This window comes from Orycteropus afer, unplaced genomic scaffold (genome assembly GCF_000298275.1).
Source record: "Orycteropus afer afer isolate SDZICR_OR568_19922 unplaced genomic scaffold, OryAfe1.0 scaffold00105, whole genome shotgun sequence".
NCBI lineage: Eukaryota > Metazoa > Chordata > Mammalia > Tubulidentata > Orycteropodidae > Orycteropus > Orycteropus afer.
In genome coordinates, this window is record NW_006921692.1 from 8,439,559 (window position 1) to 8,461,025 (window position 21,467).

Here is a 21,467-nt window from a genome sequence, read left to right on the forward strand (position 1 = left end):
TTAAGCAGAAATCTTCTGGATTTCTTGATTAGTTAATGATGTGTTTTCTTCTACATTTTATACACCAGAGGAACAGCATTGTTAATTGTCTGGATCTAGGCATTTAGAAAACTTTTCACTGCAGTGGGAAACATCTTTCCTAATACCTCTCTGTTCCTATTTTTACCCACTTTGGTTACTGATGATTCTGCCATATCCTTTCTGTATGCTTTGTCTCCCTGTACAATTATAGGTTTACGGGAGGGAATATATTTATATTTAACAAATATATATTGAATAAGTTAATGGAACCTTTTTCAAAAGTCACACATTAGCAAAAATACTGATCTGAAGTTTCATCTATCTCCTGAGCTTTGCTCTGGTGCTAAAGTTTGAACTGCCCCTAAAAAGGTTAGGAAATAGTATGATTAAATGCTTAGCTATGTGTATACAGAAGTAATTCATTATAGAAGATATCCCTTGGTTTTATTTTAACTTAATCCTTGTGAATATTACACAAAAATACATGTACAGAGCAAATAAAACTATACAAACTAAATATCCAGCGGATAGATGGAACATGTGATCAGAAGTTTAAAGATGGGAGAAGCTGTAAGTGGCTGGTGAAGTTGTTTACATAATCAAAGGTGTACACAAAAATCAACTTGGAATTAATGAACAAATATGTTCAATAAAAGCATTCTTAACTTTCTGTATGTTTTACCAAAAAAAATGGTGATCTATAAAATGGTAGAATGGGTACGTGTACTGATCAATACAATGATCAATATTATTTATTGAATTCAAATTATTCTGTTGTAAACATTTAACAAAAGCCATTTATGAGATCTAGATAGTCTTCAACAATTCCAACAAAATAAGTGGTATGTTTAAAAAATAAAGCTGATGAACAATAGATCCATTCTATATATTTTCTTTCAACAGTTCCAGTAAGAGAAATCACACAGTATTTTAAAAAAGTACACAGCAAAGACTGTTTCTATTATAATGGCAAACTGGAAACTGAATACAAATAGTCATTGAACAGTCAAACGGTCATATTCCAAATCAGGAAAAGGTTACAGTAGGAACAGTCTGCAATCCAGTTATAGTCACTTGTCAACAGAATGCTTTTCCTTGTCAGTTGATTTCATAGTTCTTTTTCCAAGAGACAGCAAAACTTTGGCAATTGATATACTGCAAACGTATTTTCAAGTTCACGATACAGTTATTTTGTTTTGTGAAAGGTGATCTGTACACCAAGGCTCAGAGGTTGGAAAAGATTGATTCCGTGTGGAAAAAGTGCAAATATCCTGCACAGATAGCTTACAAAGCTGCTGGCACAGTTATTCACCAGCAGAATCTTGGAATTTGCATAGTTCACACATCACTGGGAATGTGGAAAAGTGTGCTATTTTTTGGCAAGAGCAAAGAAGACATTATACTGATGTGAATTATCATGTTGGGCATGCTGAATCCATGCAGAACAGAGATGCAAGCTGCTACCTGACATCATTGGTTTTTGTATACTGGTTTTGTTTTTGTTGAAGCAGTTCTGTTATTGCCAGAAGCTTTTTCAGTACATGCTAGACAGAAGGGAAGAAACAGGAAAATAATTAGTAAATACATGAATAAAATGCTCAGTCAAAAATATATAGGAGTCTAGATTTGGGAAAAAAAAAAAAAAGTCAAAGTCACAGTATATAATCACCATGCCACTCAAAATAAACTTTTAAAAATCTGTATTTATTCAGTCTTTGAATAATTCTGGTCATATGCTGACATTCTGGTTAAACACAAGTGAAATACTGCAAAGAACTGCAAATACCTACCTGTTGTGCACCACGCTCATTACTGAGCGTTCTCAGTTCATCTGAATGGGCCACACAAATCTCATGCAGTGCTGCTAAATCACGAGACAGGTCAGTTCTAGAATGTTCTGTAGTGTCCGGAAGTTCAGGTACATTCTTTAAGGAAATCATAAAACTATTCAGAACTACAAATCTGTAGTCTCTTTGTCCCCTGAAAAAATCTTAATTGGTTATAGTACATAGGATTTTTTTTAACATACCTACTCCTCAATTACCTATCTTGTTACTGACATTTCACATTTGTGACAAAAGTAAAAAAACAAAAAACCCTATTTTGCACATTAACGACATCTGGCACTAATGAATGCTAACATGTAAGGCAAGAGTAACTGGCTGTGATGGGTAGGGTGATGTGTGAGCTGGGTCATGATTCTCAGTGGTTTGGCAGTTATGTAATGATGTAGTCCTCCATTTCTGCATATCAACCTCATCTTTGGAACCTATCCATGTCAATAAGCAAAGAGTGAGTCTTAAAATTCCAAGGGATGTCACCGAAATATAATTCTCAAGGCTAATTCTGATAAAACACAGCTTCTGTGATCTCATTATTCACATGAAAATAAGGTTCCATTTTCTTCCCCAGCATGGCAGATGTCTTAGGCTGGGCTCTCTAGAGAAGCAAAACCAATGAGAGATTTCTCTCAAGGAAATGGCTCATGCAGTTATAGAAGCTGGCAAGTCCTCTGTTTGTGGGTCAGACAGCAGGCTAGAGGCTTCTCCTGTAGGGGCTTATGAACCTAAGACAAGCAAGTCAGGTGGCAAGCTGCTGGGTCACAGATGCAGGGGCTGACACATCCAAGATCAGCAGGTAAGATGGCCAGTCACTGGTTCACAGGCTACATAGGCTAATGAATTCCAAAGTCAGCAGGCAGTATAACAGGCTGCTGGCTTCAAGTCCAAAGAACTGGAGGTCAGATAATGATAAGCCAGATACAGGAACTAGATCCAGCACAAAGCCAGAGATCTTTGCCAGAATGTCCATATACATTGGAAGCAGGCCCCACCTCTGAAAAAACTCCCTTTCAGCTGATTGGTTGATCACAGCAGATCTCATGGAAGTGATTATATTAGATTTTGTCACAGGAGAAGAGTACATCATAACTGCTAAACTACTGAGAAGCTAAGATGACACACAAACTTACAGCAGAGTATGGAACAGTATTAGTGCTAAAGAATTACATTTTCTAAGAATGAGCTAAATATGTAAAGACCAAATAAACAATGTAGGCATTAACTGCTAATCTGAATTAAATGCAAACTAAATTTAAAATGCCTCTACTTTGGCAGAATCAATTTCATTATTAAGCTACTGCAGTTTGTCCAGACAGAGCAAGCATACAAGTAGTAATTGCATTTTGAAGGTGCGATGCAAATGTATCAAGTCTATACCTATCTGTGGACTCTCCTAAAATACTTGTGAGAAAATGGTCAGTGCTAATTATAATATCTTTAGGTAAGACTGAATGAGCTCTGGTGGCATCGTCATTAAAAGCATCTGGCTGTTAACTAAAAGGTTGGCAGTTTGTATCTGCCAGTCACTCTGAGGGAGAAAGATGCAGTCCTCTATAAAGATTTACAGCCTTGGAAACTCTATGGTACAGTTCTATCTACTCTGTCCAAAAGGGTTGCTATGAGTCAGAATTGATTTGTGGTGGTGGGTTTGCTATTTTGGTTTTAGGTAAAAAGTTTATACAGTAACACAATCACTGTGGTAAGTTTATAGTGCTTTATTATTAGCACTAAAATGCAATGTTATTTCAAGCCTTCAAATAATTTAACATTGCCTTTTTCTTAAAAAAAAAAAAAAAAATTCCCTTTGGAATGGTGACACTATTTGCTATACTTTCCTAAAATATGCAAAATACTCAGTTTTCTATGGTATGTTGTTATTGTATGCTGCTAAGGCAATTTCAACTCACAGCATCCCTATATGACAGATTAAAACTGCCCTACAGAGATTCTTTATGGGAGCAGATGGCCAAATCTTTTGTCCTGAGGAGCCACTGGTGTCTTTGAACTTCGACCATTAGGGTTATTCAAGCAATGACTGGGGGGTTATAAAGATGACAGATACTACAGTACTTTCCTTCAGAAAATGTAGTCTAGTGGAGAGGGCATGGAAGTAAAATAATTGTGCAACACAGTGTTAACTGTTAAAGATATACGGAGGATAATTAGGAAGCAGAATGAGTGGTATTTAATTCAGAGTTAGGGCTCACAAGGCTTTGTAAAGGAGATAAAGTCTGAGGTAAGTCTTGAAAGATGAATTATATTTAACTAGAGGCAAAGAAACAATAATAAGGGAACTAGATGAGTATTAAGAGTATTAAGGAGCTCTGTTGGTACAGTGGATAAAGGACTTGATTGCTAACCCAAAGGTCAACAGTTCAAACCCACTAGCTGCTCCTTGGAAAGAAGACTAGGCAATCTACTTTCATAAAGATTTACAGCCTCGGAAACCCAATGAGGGTTAGTATGAGTTGGAAACGACTCAATGGCAGTGAGTCTGGTTTGGTTTAGAAGATACTAGGATTGTATTCTTATGCATACAAGTCTCCCCTGCTGTCTGAAAGCAGAGCATTCCTAAGAAACCTTTTGTAAGCCGAAATGGTGTAAGCAGAGAAGCAATTACCATTAATTTATATGGGAAAAAATTTTGAGCAATTTCAGACCCAATAAATAACCTACCAGATCATACTAAATAAAACCTAAAGTAACAAATAGTAAAAGCAGGCATGACAGACAAAAAGCAGCCTATATAAAGTAGAAATAATGGATCAGTGTAGTTCCCAGGGAAAGACCCAATCTTGTTTTGTACGCTGCCACTTTAACGGCTCACTGAGAAACAAATTCCGAACACTAGTTTCACTTTTTGCCTTTTTCATCAAAGCAAAAATTCTCTTCAGATTTCTTTGGGAGGGTAAAAACAGGTTGTACAAAGGGTCACTATGAGTAGGAACCAACTCAAAAGCACCTAACAGCAGCAAAAAATAGGTACTAATGGAGGGGTTTTGTCAAAGCAAAGTAGCATAAAACAAACTTCTGAAAACCAGGGGATACCTGTATTAGGACTCCAAGCAGTTCAAAGTGCTAAACTGCATGGCAATTACTAGGAGAGGGGAGAAAAAAGTTGGACTCCAGATACATTTGTGATTAATGCAGCCTTAATCATGATTTTAAAATTCCAGAATCCAAGAAATACAGCTTAAGATAAAATTTGTTGCTATGGAGTCTATTCCAACTCATGGTGACCCAATGTGTACAGAACAGAAATGCTCCACAGGGTTTTCAAAGTTGTGACCTTTTAGAAGCAAATCAGCAGGCCTGTCCTCTGAGGCACTTCTGAGTAGTTTGAACCTACAACCTTTCAGCTAGTAGTCAACACTTAACTATTTGTGTGACCCACAAACTCCTACATACCTCCCTAAAGATTAGAGTACAAATGTCTTTTTCAATTAGTGACTATATTTTTTTTCCCCAACTATATTTTTTGGTAATTAGAATTATTCAGATTTTCAAAAGCTTCCAAGAGTTCACCTACAGACACATGATGGAAATTGAGCATTTGCCCTTTTATCTCTCAATTTCATTATAAATGGAGAGCTACATGCCTTGAATAATTTCTTCGCTAATTCTTATGATCTTTGCTGCAAACTTCGCGACCCATAGGGAGTCCTGATTTGCTTGACTGACAGAGTAGTATGATGGTTTACTTCTGTTTTCAAGTGAATGTGAATGCATTAAAGCAGAACACAGACATCTACCCTAGGCATTCAATCCTTAATGTGATTCACCTGCCCCAATACACGTTACCTTTCTGATTTCTATAAATATCAACTGAATTATTTACATATTTAATAGTCATTTAATTTCAAATTATTGATTCAACATCTGAAAACCTGTAACCAACAAACAAGAAAATACAACTTTATGAAGAAATCCAGGGTCTTAGAAAACTACAGAAATGTCCCCTATTCTTAATTTTGAAATAATAATTTATTATTTATAAAGGCCCAAGTGAATGAAGTATAAGTAAATATGTAATACAAAAAAAACCATCTATTTCATTTCTAAAAATCCACAAGAACATTCATTCTCTAGTCTACAATGGTTGCTGTGTGCCACTGAGTTCACTCCAACTGACAGTGACCCAGTATGACAGAACAGAAGTGCCCCATAGGTTTCCCTAGGCTGTAATCTTACAGGATCAGATCCCTAGGTTTATAGTCCTATGGAGGTGCTGATGGATTTGAACTGCCTACCTCTGGGTTAGCAGCTGAGTAATTGACCACTGCACCACTAGGGCTAATCGGTTTCAAAGCCCACGTAATAACAAAGTAAAAGTGGCTAAAGAGGCAACAGAATGTCACAGTCGTTGGATGAGGCTAATTTCAGAGGGTAATGAAAGGTCAAGAAAAAAACTAACAATCACACAAGTCATCCAAAAGTACAACAGTATATATGCTTGGTATAAGCCACTTAGTACAGGAATAAATGGTAACTCTAATCAAACAAAATTATAGTTCTATTTAGAAAAGTAGACAAAAATACGTGGTTTAGATAGAGTGGGAGAAAAATGTGGAACAAAACTCAAAATCATAAAAAAGACCAGGCTAATTGGTCTGACAGAGACTGGTTAAACAAACCCCTGAGACTATGGACCCTAGTTGCCCTTTGGGCTTGGAATTATACTCACTCCTGTAGCTTCTAGCCAAACAAACATTCAAACAAAAAAAAAACCACTGCCATCAAGTCGATTCCGACTCACAGCAATGACCCCATTGGGTTTCCAAGGTGATAAATCTTTACAAAAGTAGATTATCTCATCTTCCTTCCATGGAGTGGCTGGTGGGTTTGAACCACCAACCTTCTGCTTAGCAGTCAAATGACTTAGGCACTGCGCCACCAGAGTTTCTTAGCCAAACAACAGACAGGCGTATATGGTTAACATTTATACCAGGCAGGTATACTCCTTAAAACAATCAACCATGGGAGATCAGAGAGGCAGTATCTGCACGGGGAGATGGAGAGCAGGAATGCATAAGAAAGAAGGACATAGGGAAAAGATAAGCACAGGGAGGAAGTGGGAAGAGAGCTCTTAAATTACGGGATTGCAACCAATGTCATGAAACAAAATATGTTTGAACTGTTGAATGGAAAATGAAATTGCTCTGCAAAGTTTCACCAAATCATAATACTAGGGGAGGAAAAAAAAAAGTGGTTCCTTTTTTGTTTTTCAGTACTGGATAGGAAAATCTATAAAGGCTGTTGTTTTAATACTAAATACAGATTTCAGAGAACTTGAAAAATCATATACATACCCCAAGTTCATCCAAAAACATGATCATACGATGTTTGTTACTTTTGATGAATGGATTTACTCCTTCCATATAGGGTTCCTAAAAAAAAAAAATAAGCTTATTATATATATATCAAACAAACATTATTGTCTGATCTATAACAGAAAGCATGCATGCAGCAAAAATTGTTACAAATCTAATTATGTCCTTCAGTAGCCAATATATGTCCACAAGAATTAATCTAATCATATGACTATAGTACTTCCCTTGTAGAAGCAAATAGCTACCCTGAGGATTTTTCATGTGAGAATGAGAAACTCAGGACCAAACAAAAAATCAAACACATAGCTAACTGATACAAACTGCTTACTTATAAATTCATTAAAAAATAACTAAGAAACTATTATTTGCCAAGTACCAGGACAAACATGAGTCCAAATCAGAGACATGGACTCGCAGAGACTATCAGGAATTAAAACACATGATAAAGATTGCACTAGGAAAATAATTACTGATAATCCACTTCAGGATTTAGATAACTTAAAAAGTTCAATCGTATGTATACAAACTGCTCATCATACTATCATCTGTGATGTTATAAAACAAGAAAGAGTTAACAGAAGGTCTCTTAAGATCAAAAAAAAAACAAAAAAAAAAACACAATGAAATAAGGACCTCAACAGGCAATTAAAAAGAAATATTCAGTCTCTAAGAGCAATAAAATAATGAATTGTAAAGCAAAATTATGTCTGTCAGATTGGCAAAAAATAAAAAGACTAGCATCACTGAGTTTTGTAAGGCTGTGAGGAGCAACAAGTCTTACACTGCTGGTGGGCAATCTTACAGTACAGAGCAAAAGCCTTAAAAATGCATATACTTCTTTAATTAGGAATTCTATTCCAAAGTTAGTTTAAGTAAATAATTGAACGTGTATCTAAGGATATTTGTTAAAGTTAATAATACTGGTTAGGTAGAAGCCATCCAAATATTCAATAGAGGACTAGGTAACCTAATTATAGTACATCCAAATGATGGCATACTAAGTAATCATCAGGAATAATAAAGTTGTCATATATTGTCAGATATGGAAAGAAGATTTTCAGTAGCAAGTGACAAAAGCAGGTGACCCAGTATGTTCCCTACTACAATATTAACAGTTATTATCCCCAGGCAGTGGAATCCTGTATGGGGTTTCATAATAACTCATCTGCATTTGTATATTTGTAGTGAATATTTATTGTGAAATAGTACAATGAATCTGGACTCATCTAAAAATATTCTCACTGATTTTTACATTTATATTTGAAATGACTGGAGAGCCCTGGATCTTGAAAAACTACTAGTTTTCTAAAGTGGCTGAAGGCTGGTTTGTGAAACTTCATTATTAAAATGTAAAATCTAAAAACATTTTTAATTTCCCTTCCTATGTCATACAGTACACCTAGTTGAAAGAGAATTGATGAAATATTTAAATTGACTTGATGTTATTAATTACTTTTTAAAATGTTTAATTACAGGAAAGTGTTTGACATGCAATCAATAGTCTAGAATATTAACATCATCAAGGACATTAGGTTCTCAGTGTTTATTTAAAAATGTTATGAAAGGAAGTAGAATAATGGTTTTTTCATGAAATGTGTCTTTAGGTTAAAGGGTGAAGTGGCATAAGGGATGGGCCCTTTCTAATCTTGGTAGGGTTTGGGGTATAGAATAAAGCAGCCTTTCAAAGAAAATTGGTAGAAAAGTTTGCTTTCCTGATTGTCAGGAAAATTCTGAAAACCATGTATAATCTATTTTTCCCCATATTTGATACTGGGTGCACCAACATAGAACCCCACCAGCTGTCTGCCCATGACAGGCAATTCCATCCAACCAATAAGAGCAGTGCTTATTGGGAAAAAAAGGGGAGCCCCAAGAATTTTCATATACTTGGAAGGTAAATGAGTATGATTCAAATTTTATGGATTAGAGCTATGTAAATCAGTTTGTATCATATTCTACTATCTGTGTCAAAGATATTAAAAATGTACTTATTCTGAACCCATAAAACAAATGAGTTTTTAAAAATATAAACACATTGATAAATATATAAATACTCTTTATGAGATATCCACTATGGAAAATTCATGTAAGCTGTATTTTATGGTTTTATCAGGTCACTCATATATTACATATTAAAGTATTAATTTTTTTTTTACCTTAGCTCCAAACTCTACAAGATTTGCTAAATTCTGCACAGACTTAGCCACTAATATCAGTGTTCTTGCAGCAATAGGAGATGGGGAATCTATAAGAAAAAGGGGCACAGCTAAATGACATCAATTCCAAAGGCACTTTCAAGTAAACTATTATAAATTTAGCGCTTTAGTACTTCTTTACTGTTAAAATACGAACATTCAGAATTCCATTCAGAACTCAGTTTTGTGAAAAATAAATGACCTGCATAATTTAAAAAAAAAAATTGAGTTAAGACAGAAAAAACATTATAAGATAAAAATGCCTCAGGTTCCTTCTGTTAATATGTATTTGTTAAATTCCACATAACAAATTTCACTCTTCTCAAAGCCTACAACATCTGAAAGTCATTCCATAATGGACATATGGATAATAACTAAAACCAAACTGGGTAAAACCAAACTCACTGACGTCAAGTTGGATCTGACTCACAGCAACCCCTCCTTGGGCTTCCAACGTAGTAACTGTACGGAAGTAGATTGCCCAGTCATCCTTCTGAGGAGTGGCTGGTGACTTTGAACTGCCAGCCTTCTGGTTAGCAAATGCCTTAGACACTATACCACCTCATTGCCGTCAAGTGGGATTCAACTCCTAAAGACCCCTCCCTCCCTTAGGTTTCTGAGGCAGTATCACCACAAAAGTACAATGCCCAACCTTCCTTCCCAGGAGTGGCTGGTGGATTTGAACCACCAGCCTTCTAGTTAACAGTCAAATGACTTAGGCAGTACTCCACCAGAGCTCCTACTATACCACCAGAGCTTTTAAAATGGCCAATCAACATTATAGAACTGATGACAAGAAATTTCTAATGGGGCCAACCAGGGCTGCTTCCTTCATAAATATTCATAGAGCCCTATGACAACTGTAGACATAATTTTAATTTGATCTTAAACTCCAGCCTGGTATAGTACCAACAGTGTCTAACAGGGAATAAGGACACAGAAAGCTGTTCCCAACTTAGAAAACCAAGTTACAAACTAGAAAAAGTCATCATAATGAAAGTCTGAGATAGAGATAAGGGCAGAAACAAGTAGAATGTGTCACATCATGACATCTCAAGCTTCAGATATTAGATAGAAAGATAGTATAAGTGAAAGGCAGGAAAGAAGAAAAAGGAAGGGTGCTTTGGAACACTTTATTACCAACATTAGAATTTGGAAAAAAAAAAATTAGATTTAACAGGAAAATCCAAGTATTCCTACTAAGTAGTATAAAGATTTTGCTCTTTTATAATTTCAAAATTCATAAAAGCTGATTACCTGAGATTATATTAAACATCCGTGGATTCAGGATAGCAGGACAGATAAGTCGAAGAAAAACAAAACCACTGAATGGGAGGGAAATTTCTTCTTTAGAAAATCACTGCATATATGTCATATTAAGTAAATTTACAAAGATATACATACATATATTTTTAAATATTCATATAACTATAAACTTATATAATTATAGGGAAATTGAAACACAGATAGCCTTAAAAGTAAATAAGCCAAACTATCTTATTTTAAGAACATATATAAATGCTTCTTAAAAACTACCTTTCCCAAATTGGAATTTTAGATTTACTTTGAGAGGATATTGAGTTATAAGTGTACCATTTACTCCCTTGACCATTATTTATTCCCGGTTAATGGAGTCCTTGGGTTATGGAAATAGTTAATGAGTTTAGCTGCTAACTCAAAGTTTGATGGTTTATGGTCCACCCAAGAAACACTCTGGAAAAAAAGCCTGGCAATCCACTTCCAAAACAAATTAGTCATTGGAAACCCTATGAGCACAGTTCTACTATGACACACATGGAGTCATGAACTAGAATCAACTCAATGGCAACTGGCTAGACATGCATTTTATACTTAAACTGAAGAAGTGTCCTTAGGAACTCCGAAAATTTCTGAAAAACTACATGAGTACTAGTAAACCATTTACAGCTATGTAGTCCTGTAATGTAAATCTCTCATTTATTTATAGAATAGCCACTAAAGAGTCTCCTTTAAATCAAATATGTTATATATATATATATATATATATATATATATATATATGGCTCATGCATCATATTAAAAATAAGAATCCATTTCAATAGGAAAAACATGGTTTCTTGACAAATGAAAATTTTTACTACAGAACAAGGAAAAGCTTTAAAGGTAATAAAAGGACACGGCTTTCTAAAAAAAAATCATCAAATCACAAAACAGTAATAACAAGTAAATATTAGTATATAAAAACACATGGCATAGCAACAACTGTTACATATGATTTTATTGGTAGATTGTATGTCATTGTGTAGATAATTTTTCTCTGATTTTCTTTTAGAAAGTAGGTAATAGTTGACTCTCACTTGCCCCTTGTGAGGAAAATCTTTTCCAAAATAGTTTGTGAAATTCCTTCCAGAGATTAAAATAATTGGAAGTTTCTCTCTTCTTTGCATTAAGAGTAAATAACTCATCTCCTAAGCATTTTAAGCATTTACCTTTGAACCTATGACAGTCTGCTAATTTTTGGACTCTTAGAAAATGAAAGTCATTTCTCAGACAGCATTTATTATTAATTATATAAACAATTATTAAGTTCTTACGTTTGAATTTCTTTTAAATTAATTTTTGAAGCTTGCATACATTTTGCTGAAAAAATTACTTTATGTCTTTGAACATGAAACACAACCTGACAATACTGAACTATAACAGATTTTCACTGTAAAAATCTACCTTCTGTGAGTTTTTAGAGGTGATGTTAAATTTGTGAGGGATACATATGTACCTACACATATTAAAAAGCTTACTAGGGGCAAAAATCATCACTGTGGGCATAAATGCTTCTTAAAACATCCTGTCCATTAACCAATCCACATAGGATTTCCTGCTTTGTTTATTTAACAATTATACTTGCTGTAAACTTAAGAGTTTATAGAAAGTTTTCATTTATATCGCACACAAGCATGTTGAAACATAACTTGTTTGTATGCCTATAATTCTTTCTCTTCTTCCCAACTGCTGCTAAAACCAAGAAATACAGTCTTAAATATCTGTATAACTGATCAAGAGAGATTTTGCCTGCAAAAAGAAAAGCAGCCCTTTTGACTGAAGGCAGGATTAAAGTATTTTCAGAACTAATTGGATAATACTGGTATCTTTGGTGTTTGCCTAATTTTTTATGGGATATAATATGACCAGGAGTGTACAGGTGACATAATAATAAATTACATTATCTTGAAACTGCTGTATCTCCAATGCTTTTGCACTAAACCTTTCCCTCAAATTGGCTGGGGTCTGTTAACAAAAGCCTGCAAATAGTGTTAAGAATATCAGATTGGGTCTTACAAGGTTTGTCTTTAATTCTGCCACTGTCACTAACTCTCTGTATAGCCTTAGGCAAACTATTTACCTTTCCAGATCTACTTCTGCATTAAAAAAAAAGAAGTTATAGTAATAGTGAAGTCTCTTTATGTAAGTTACAAAATTTTATGACCTGCCAAAGCAATTCTTTCTCATTAATGGTCAATGGGCAGAGTGAAATACAGGGGATCTGGCTTCAGATCTAGAGCCTCTGATTGAAGATTACATTGTAGACTGTATTATAAACTAATTTAAATGGTTCCATTATTGCCCTTCCCTTTCAGAACCAAATCACTTGAGGTGGGGGTGGGGGGGGTTAGTAGTGCATAAAATAAGCTACAGACTTTGTTGGTTATGAGACTTTTAAGCTCATTCTATAAAAGTCTCAAATAGGTGACTGAGTATAAAAGAACATTCAGGCTTTAAAAAATATAAAAGGGAGCTAAGTTTCTCATGGTAACTTCTAAAAAAGGTATAAGTTAAAGAACCACTTGAATTCAAAAAACTTTCAATAAGGCACTGACATAAAAGTCAAAGAAAAAGGCCTTGAATTGTACACAGGCAGTCAGTCCCCACGTTATGAACACTGACTTACCAACAGCTACTTGCCCTTTAAATCAGTTCTGTCATGGGCAACGAAGGAAAGCAGGAACAGACCCAAGATTTTTACAATTTGGTGGATTTGGCACTGGAATGGGAAAAATTATAGACCAAAGCCCAGGAATGGAAGACTCAGAAGAGGCACAGTGAGTCCTTTCAGAAGCCTGATGCATGAGACTCAATTATCGTCAAGACTGTAGGAAAGCAATACATTCAAAGTAGCACAACTGGCTGCCATGTTTGAGTAGGGCACCATCATCTTTGACAGCTCAGCACTGCTTCCGACTATTCAGAATGTGAGGGAAGAAACTGGTTGCTATGCAACATGTGCAGTGCCCTTTTCCTGTTAAGAGGCAGATTAAGTTTCAAGCAAGGTTTCAATGCACACTTTTTCTGGTTCACAGTAACTTTGAAAATTCAGGTCTGTTCCAGTGATATTTCCTCAGCCATGACTGAACTATGCAGAACTAATTTGAAGCTCTGGCAAATTCTCACACACAGTTAGGAATGGATCTTGTCCGTAATTTTGCGACTACCTTATTTACGTACTATTACTCTAATTTGCAAAATTATTCATTCAAGTACTGGTTTGTGCTATATACAATAATGCAACAAATGAATGGACTAGCCTTACCTAACAACTCTGGTTCTCATGGTAGTATTTGTTGGCCACTTATGCTGAACAGATTTCTGTAAACACCCATAAATATATCTCAGTGTCCTGCCAAAACAACACAATCATCTCAAAACAGAAAGTAAGAGAAAATACTAATGTCACTGCAGTCAAGAGTTACAATGTGTGAAGCTTTTTAATTCTCAGTTTAACCAAATGTACCCTATTTTAATGCATTTGGCCTCTTCCTCCAAAAAAGCAATTTGCTCAAAGTAATGAGAGTCATTTTTACCAAGGGATAAAGAAATCTTAAATATTTTCATCATCAATTTATTTAGACATCTTAACATTTATTTTGGAAGACATTTTCCCATTTTTAGACTACTTTGGTATTAATGAAAAGTATGAAACAAGTATTTGAATGAGGATACATAGGGACTAATGAGTCCAAGTTTCAGGGAGACATATTTCAGCTTAAAATAAGAAGTTAATTCTACCTGAACAAATGAGTTCACTAACACTGGGGGCCTTTGAGCAGATACTAAGTGGTTATCTGGTGTACATTTTGGAGAAATTCAAGCACAGACTAAATGGTTGGACACATCTTTTATAATCCTCCCAAATTTGAGGCTATAATAAGCCTCTTTTCACCCCCAAGTGACTAAATAAATCAGACATTTTGGCCTATATAAAAACGTGGTTTGTTTTATTTTAATGATGATTATTTTACTCTGGTTTAATTCACTCTTTTCCCTAAATACAATTCACCATGTGAAGAGTAAAAGTCACTAACTTTTCAGACATCATCAGGACAATGGAAAAGCTTTCACAAATCTTAAAATACAAATTTTTCAAAATGCAGATATACAATTTCTTGTCAAATTAAAATTTCACCACTTACGGTGGAAGTATTTCTGAAGCCATGAATATTTTCTCCACAAGCTCTGAAAGTATGTTCAATAGGTGTGCTAAATTAGTGTTCACATCTTCATTTTTTTCTAACTTAGATGGACTTAACTAAGAGAAGGAATAAATCAACATAAATGCATTTTGGCAATAACAAATGCAAATGAATAAAGGTAACCAAGCACTTATAGTTTTCAACAGCTCTTAAGTTTTCCATTTCTTTTAATGTCTTTTTTTTTTTAATGATTTTTAAATAGTTTGTTCTATGGTATTCCTTCTAACAGGGTCATAATCATTCATTCCCTGTTCTCCAACTTAAAAGCAAATAGTGCATATACAACAATTTTCAGGTGCTTCGGGACTAATCTTAACATTTCCCTCTATTCAGCTGCCACACTTTGTAACAGATACTTATGAGCAAACAAAAATAGATTAGACTTTTTTATTTATTCATTTTAAATACAGTGTTCTCAACTAAACAACAAAAACAGAAAAACACAACTTTAGTGGCCACTTATTCACAAATACACTAGGAGTATTTAAATAGAAGAAAAATTTGCATACCATTACTATAAAATCTAGCTTAATTCTCTTTATTTGAAGGAAAAAAAAAACATTGAAATAAAAAGGCTTTTCTGAAACAGGTGTGATTTATTTAATACCAGATACCTTGGACAGAATCATCAACCTTTCTTAATTTTTTCACTTCCCTCTGAAGCTGAACCCCTTAGCTATATGTATCAAAAAATAAATTTATCTATAGAAGTCTCAGTTCCCTAGCCCGGATCTAAAGCCCCACAGACTCCCTATCAAATCTGTTGCATTTCTGTATCATCCTTCATGGTTAAGCCAACTATAACGTTACCCCAGGTTTCCAACACAAAATTACAAATTTATTTCCTTCAATTTATTAGTAAAAATTAACAGTTTAGTGAAGATTTTAACATTTGACAGCTGCCAATCAATGTGCGTTATCAAAAGACTTTCCTCATTTTATTTTTTCATATCTAAAAAACATATTTAATATCTTTCTTCTCCAGTTGGTTTACCTTCAAAATAAAATTAGAGATTAATCATTTAAATCAGATTCTACTCTTTATCTTACTGATTTACTCTGAATTTATACTGAAGCCTTTTAATAATTAATGCTGAGAGGATGTTTTTGTTTGTTTTCTTTTGGGTGTCATCTTGGTAGCTCCCCAAAAAGAACTTTCAAGAACAAACCTAGATGTCATGAAGTGCTACACAGAACTTAACTAAGTTATACAATAAAAGTCTCCAGCAAAACCTTTCATTTATGTTATGTACACTTTCTGAAAGTAGCATATACTTATTAGTACAGTAGGAGAAATGACAAAGTATTTTCATGAGTTTCTACTGCAACAATGTTTTTTTAATCCTAGAATAGCATATCTTTTTAAAAAATCCATTTTACATATTATTTTTATAATGAATTACAGAAGATATATATGCTGAGAATAATTTTAGAGAGTTAATATTCTCCTTGAAATATAATTACATATAAAGCATTACCTATTAAATATGCTCTCTGGTGAAATATTAAAACATTAAATTCTTACCTCACAAGACTGCTTGCTTTCCATTATCTTTAAAATAGAGTCTTTCAAAGCATGATGAACAAACTGTGTAGCGGTGGCTTTCATATACTGCTCCATCAAGGTGCTTGCAAGTGTTGTGGCTCGAAATAGGGTAGTGGCTTCATCTACATAAATTATTTATATTAAAAGTTTATTTGTAAAATATTGCACTAATATGAACCAAATTGGAGATGAAATGAATTAATTTTTCTTCAAGTACTGGACAACTATTTAAATGCTTATTTCAGCACTGAAATACTGATTTTAATGGCATCCTATATATATATATATATATATATATATACACACACACACACACACACACACACATTTCTACAGATTCACTCTGCAAAAGACCCTCATATTCATTACCTTACTAGACTATAAACAGGAGAAAAAGGATCTAAACCCTTATGCTCACACGAAAAAGAAAAAGAAAAAAAAAACAACAACCCAAGGCTTAGAATGGGTACCTGACTTATCTAAGATCAGACAGCCAGTTAGTGACCAAACTAGGACCAGATCCCAGCTTTGCTACCCACTGATGCCTTGCTTTTCAAAAACTGTATTATTCCCAAATAAGAGTATAAAATCCCAGTATAAGTTATTTGTTAGCCTAAAATAAAACTGAATCCTAACAGAATTCTCCTAAAACATGAGTAGTACAGAAAAGACAATCTCAGTTTAAGATATGTACCACCACTTAATTCATTTCTATATATAATCTATATATAATATACATTATATATATTTATATATATAATATATATATTTATATATACTGTATGTTTAAAATTAATGTATCAGACAATGTTTCACTGCTGTTCATAAGGTTTTCACTGGCCAATTCTTTGAGAAGTAGATGGCCCCTTCCCCCTTCTGTCTTAGTCTGGAAGCTCCGATGAAACTTGTTCTCCATGGGTGATCCTGCTGTTATTTGAAAATACTGGTTGCACAGCCTCTAGCCTCACAATAATATGCAAGCCACCACAGTAAGACAAACTGACAGACGAGTGGCAGACCATGGACTGCCAAAATAACTAAAAAATCTGTCCTGGAAAAAGTGCAGCTGGGATGCCCCTTGGACGTGGGAATGGCCAGACTTCGTCTGACCTACTTTTGTCATACTGTCAAAAGTGACCATTCCTTGAAGAAGGTTATCATACTTGGTAAAGCAGAGGGTCAATGAAAAAGGGGAAGGCCCTCAATGAGATGAACTGACACAGTGGCTGCAATGATGAGTTCAGGTATAGCAAGGACTGTGAAGCTGGCACAGGGCCAGGCAATGTTTCATTCTGTTGTACACAGGGTCGCCATGAGTGGGAGCCAACTCAATGACACCTAACAACGATGAAAAGGAAATTGATCTAGACTTTACAGTTTATTTCGGGAACCAACAAGTAAGCACTGTTAATGAGTTAAAGTGGTGGAGAAAATAGATTATTCTGACATATTTGTGAGGTCTTTACAAAGCACTGCGTGTCCACCTATGCTGCCTGGGAACTACCTATCTAAAGAAGGTACAAATAAAATGCAGCTAACACCCAACAGCTATTGTGCAATAAATTAGTAAGCAAAAATAAAGAAGAGAGCATGCTAAGTATACCAAGTTATTCTTGATGATCAAGCACTACAGGCTACTGACCTGGATACAGAAATCACTTTCTTATGGCTTCTCTGTAACATTATTTTGCCATGGTTGAAATCTCTATTAGGAATACTAGCCTTTAATACTGTTGTTGTTGTTATGTGCCATCGAGTTGGACCCTACTCATTGACCCTATTCATAGCGACCCCCTCTTGGGTTTCCAAGGCAGTATCACTACGGAAGTAGATTGCCCCATCTTCCTTCCGAGGAGTGGCTGGTGGGTTTGAACCACCAGCCTTCTGGTTAGCAGTCAAGTGCCTTAGGCACTAGGCTACCAGAGCTCCTACCTTTAATACTAGCCAACATAAAAGTCAAACCTAGCATCTCAACTGCTATTTGTTGTTGTTTCTGTTGTTGTCAGCTGTCGTCAAGTCGACTCTGACTTACAGCAGCCTGTATACAACAAAACAAAACACCGCCCGGTCCTGAGCCAGCCTCAAAATCCTCGCTATACCTGAGCCCATCATTGCAGCCACTGTGTCAATCCACTGTGCTATATTTTAATGAAGGAAAACAGAAGAATAACTTATTTTACAAGGTGATTTAATAATTTAATACATTCAAAAATAGTCATCCATATATATTTTACATATTAAATCTAACACTATCTTTAAAAACATCCATACCTTACCTTCCATGCTTATTTCTCTGTCATTTAGTGTACATAGCAACAAGGATTCAAGCTTTTCATGAAGAAAAATCCTCAGTAGGATGCTAGCCAGTAGTGTTCGGTCTTGTCCACATACATGTGATAAAGCATAGACTACATGAAGTTCCTTTTGCAGTACAAGCTAAAAATGACATCAAAAGAGGCTGTTTAAAGTACAAAGCATTAAGCATTCTCAGTGAAACCAACAAGAAATGCATTCTGAATATGTTCTTATATTTAGAAATATGATCCCTTGAATATGCTATTAAAAACAGAATTCTAGATACATAAGAGACAGGTATTGATTTGTGTGAAGGGAAAGGCAATATATCAAAAGCAAGGGACTAACATAATAACATTAAGGAAAAGGAAGACAACAGAGGTGCACAAAAGGAACAGACAACAAAGATAAACACTTTTACATACACAATACTACATTATCAGTAATAACAAACGTTCATCTACGGGTAGATACATAGGTAGACAAGCTGATTGATCAGGTATGTCTAGACAAAAGGCAATATACCCATGACCATATATGTAAGTTTGGCAGATGGTATTTTCTACATATGTATTTGTATGTGCTATAAGAATGTCCAAATAAATAGAACTAACCAGGGGCAAAGTTATAATAACTTCTTAGCTACAGTCAACCACCCTGAGGAAACGAGCTGTTGGGCCTGTGGGCTCAGGACTATGGTCACAGGGAACATCAAGCTCAAATGGCCTAACATACTGCACAAAAACACTGTTCTATATCTTACTTTGGTGAGTAGCAACCAGGGTCTTAAAAGCTTACAAGCAGCCATCTACGTGCAACAATTGGTCTCTCCTTGACTGGAGCAAAGAAGAATGAAGAAACCAAAGATGAACTGGTGAATCCAAAGGCTATGGCCCCCAGTCACCCTTCAGGCCTGGAATTGAACTAATTCCTGTGGCTTCCAGAAAAACAACAGGTAGGCATATAGGGTGAACATTTGTACCAGGAAGGTACACTTTTTAGAACAATCAATCATGTAAGATCAGAAGGACAGTATTTGCACAGGGCGATAGCTCAGAAGGCAGGAATGCATAGGAAAGAAGGACACAGGAAAAAGGTAAACAGAGGGAGGAAGTGGGAAGATAGCTGTTATATTATGGGGATTGCAATCAATGTCATGAAACAAAATATGTAAGAACAGATGTATGGAAAATCAATTTGCTCTGTAAACTTTCACCCAAATCACAGTTAACTAAAAAAAAAAAAAAAAGAATGCATTTATAGCCTATTTATTTCCAATTTCTTAATCCCAACATCATACTATTGTAAGGCCTTGCTTTTCAACCTTCTCTGACTGTCCATTGGCCATTAAGCTATGAAATTATTATATTTAACTTAATGAATCTTTTATTAAATGTTTCATGTTTTTGTTAATATCACCATCAAAAATAATTAGACTAGTAAACAATTTAATACCTCTTTAAATTCACTGTACTCTTCTTCTGGCATGATTTTTTCCATAGAATATCGTGCTCGGACACGCAAAGATCCTGGTTCAATACCTTTTAACGGTATGTGGGAGCTGAGTAGAAACCATTCATCTGTGGCATGCCCTTTCTGTAATCGACTCAACTGGCAACGCATAAATACTTTAACAGAAAAATATTATCAAATGATTACTATCTAAAAAGAAGACACTATAATTAGTCACATAAGTGTATTTTCCTGATGTTCATTCTCTATAGTGTTAAATGCTTTTTATGAAAGGGGTTGTCAATGACAGCACAAATTCAATATTTATTCATTTACTGAATGCTTACTAGACTATGATAGGTGGGAACATGGGATACAGATATAATTAAGACACAGTCTCTCACATCCATGGAGGTCAGTCTAGATAAGGTGGTAAGAAATTAATTACAGTACAATGTGGTAAGTGCTATGGAACTCTGGTGGCATAGTGCCTAAGGCAAAGGGAACACTGGGTGATCTACTTTCATAAAGCTTTACCACCTTGGAAAGCCAAAGGGGGTCACTTTGAGTTGAAACAGACTAGACAGCACTGAGTTTGGTTTGTTTTTTTCTTTTTAGTAGTAAGTGCTATAATAATAATGGTTAGTGTTACTAGAATATAGAGAAAATAATACTTAATTTAGCCTGAGGAGGTTAAATCCATTCCAAACAGGTAACCCTTCAGCTGACTTTCAACAGGTCTGGAAGTGTAGCTAAATAGGAAGATAGGGGAAAAAATGTATTCCAAATAGAAGGTATGGCAGATGCTATTAAAATCTATGGACAATTTAAGAACTAGAATAAAGCTGGTGGGCTTGTGAGAAGGACAGACAAAAGATTACAGTCAGAGCAGAGATGGGTTAGATAAGGAAAGTGCCTTCCTTGCATGTCCCTACTGGAGGCTGGAGGCTGGGGTGGTGTTGATCTTTATCTTAAGAGTAAAGCAGGGTACCAAAAAAATGTTAAGCATTTATATAGCATAAATTATAGAATAAACATTTTGTAAAGATAAAGTCAGGCATTGATCTTTAATACATATGATCACTTCTTTCACTAAGCTTGAATTTTAAGATAGTATTAACCTAATTTAACCTAAACTGCTAAAACCCATTGCCAACTGTTTCAGCAACAGGATGGAAAAAGGTATACATACTGCTGAGAAAAAGAACTGAGAGGATTTAACTACCAAAAGTGAAAAAAATATAATATTTTGAAATTTTTTTTTCTTTTCAACAGAGTACTCT

At 35.0% G+C, this 21,467-nt stretch overlaps 1 protein-coding gene across 1 annotated transcript in view; it reads right to left on the reverse strand.

Moving 5' to 3' along the window:
- Window positions 1–1,481: 1,481 nt before the first annotated feature.
- Window positions 1,482–21,467, reverse strand: part of RASA1 (RAS p21 protein activator 1) — a 196,979-nt gene continuing 176,993 nt past the window's right edge. Inside the window, exons 16-25 of the mRNA XM_007943392.2 lie at window positions 20,188–20,360; window positions 18,714–18,873; window positions 16,417–16,559; window positions 14,832–14,947; window positions 13,952–14,038; window positions 10,645–10,712; window positions 9,349–9,437; window positions 7,172–7,249; window positions 1,812–1,946; window positions 1,482–1,565 (exon numbers count right to left, since the gene is read on the reverse strand). Of these exons, the coding sequence (XP_007941583.1) occupies window positions 1,482–1,565; window positions 1,812–1,946; window positions 7,172–7,249; window positions 9,349–9,437; window positions 10,645–10,712; window positions 13,952–14,038; window positions 14,832–14,947; window positions 16,417–16,559; window positions 18,714–18,873; window positions 20,188–20,360 (1,133 nt within the window). The remainder of the gene's footprint in view (window positions 1,566–1,811; window positions 1,947–7,171; window positions 7,250–9,348; window positions 9,438–10,644; window positions 10,713–13,951; window positions 14,039–14,831; window positions 14,948–16,416; window positions 16,560–18,713; window positions 18,874–20,187; window positions 20,361–21,467) is intronic.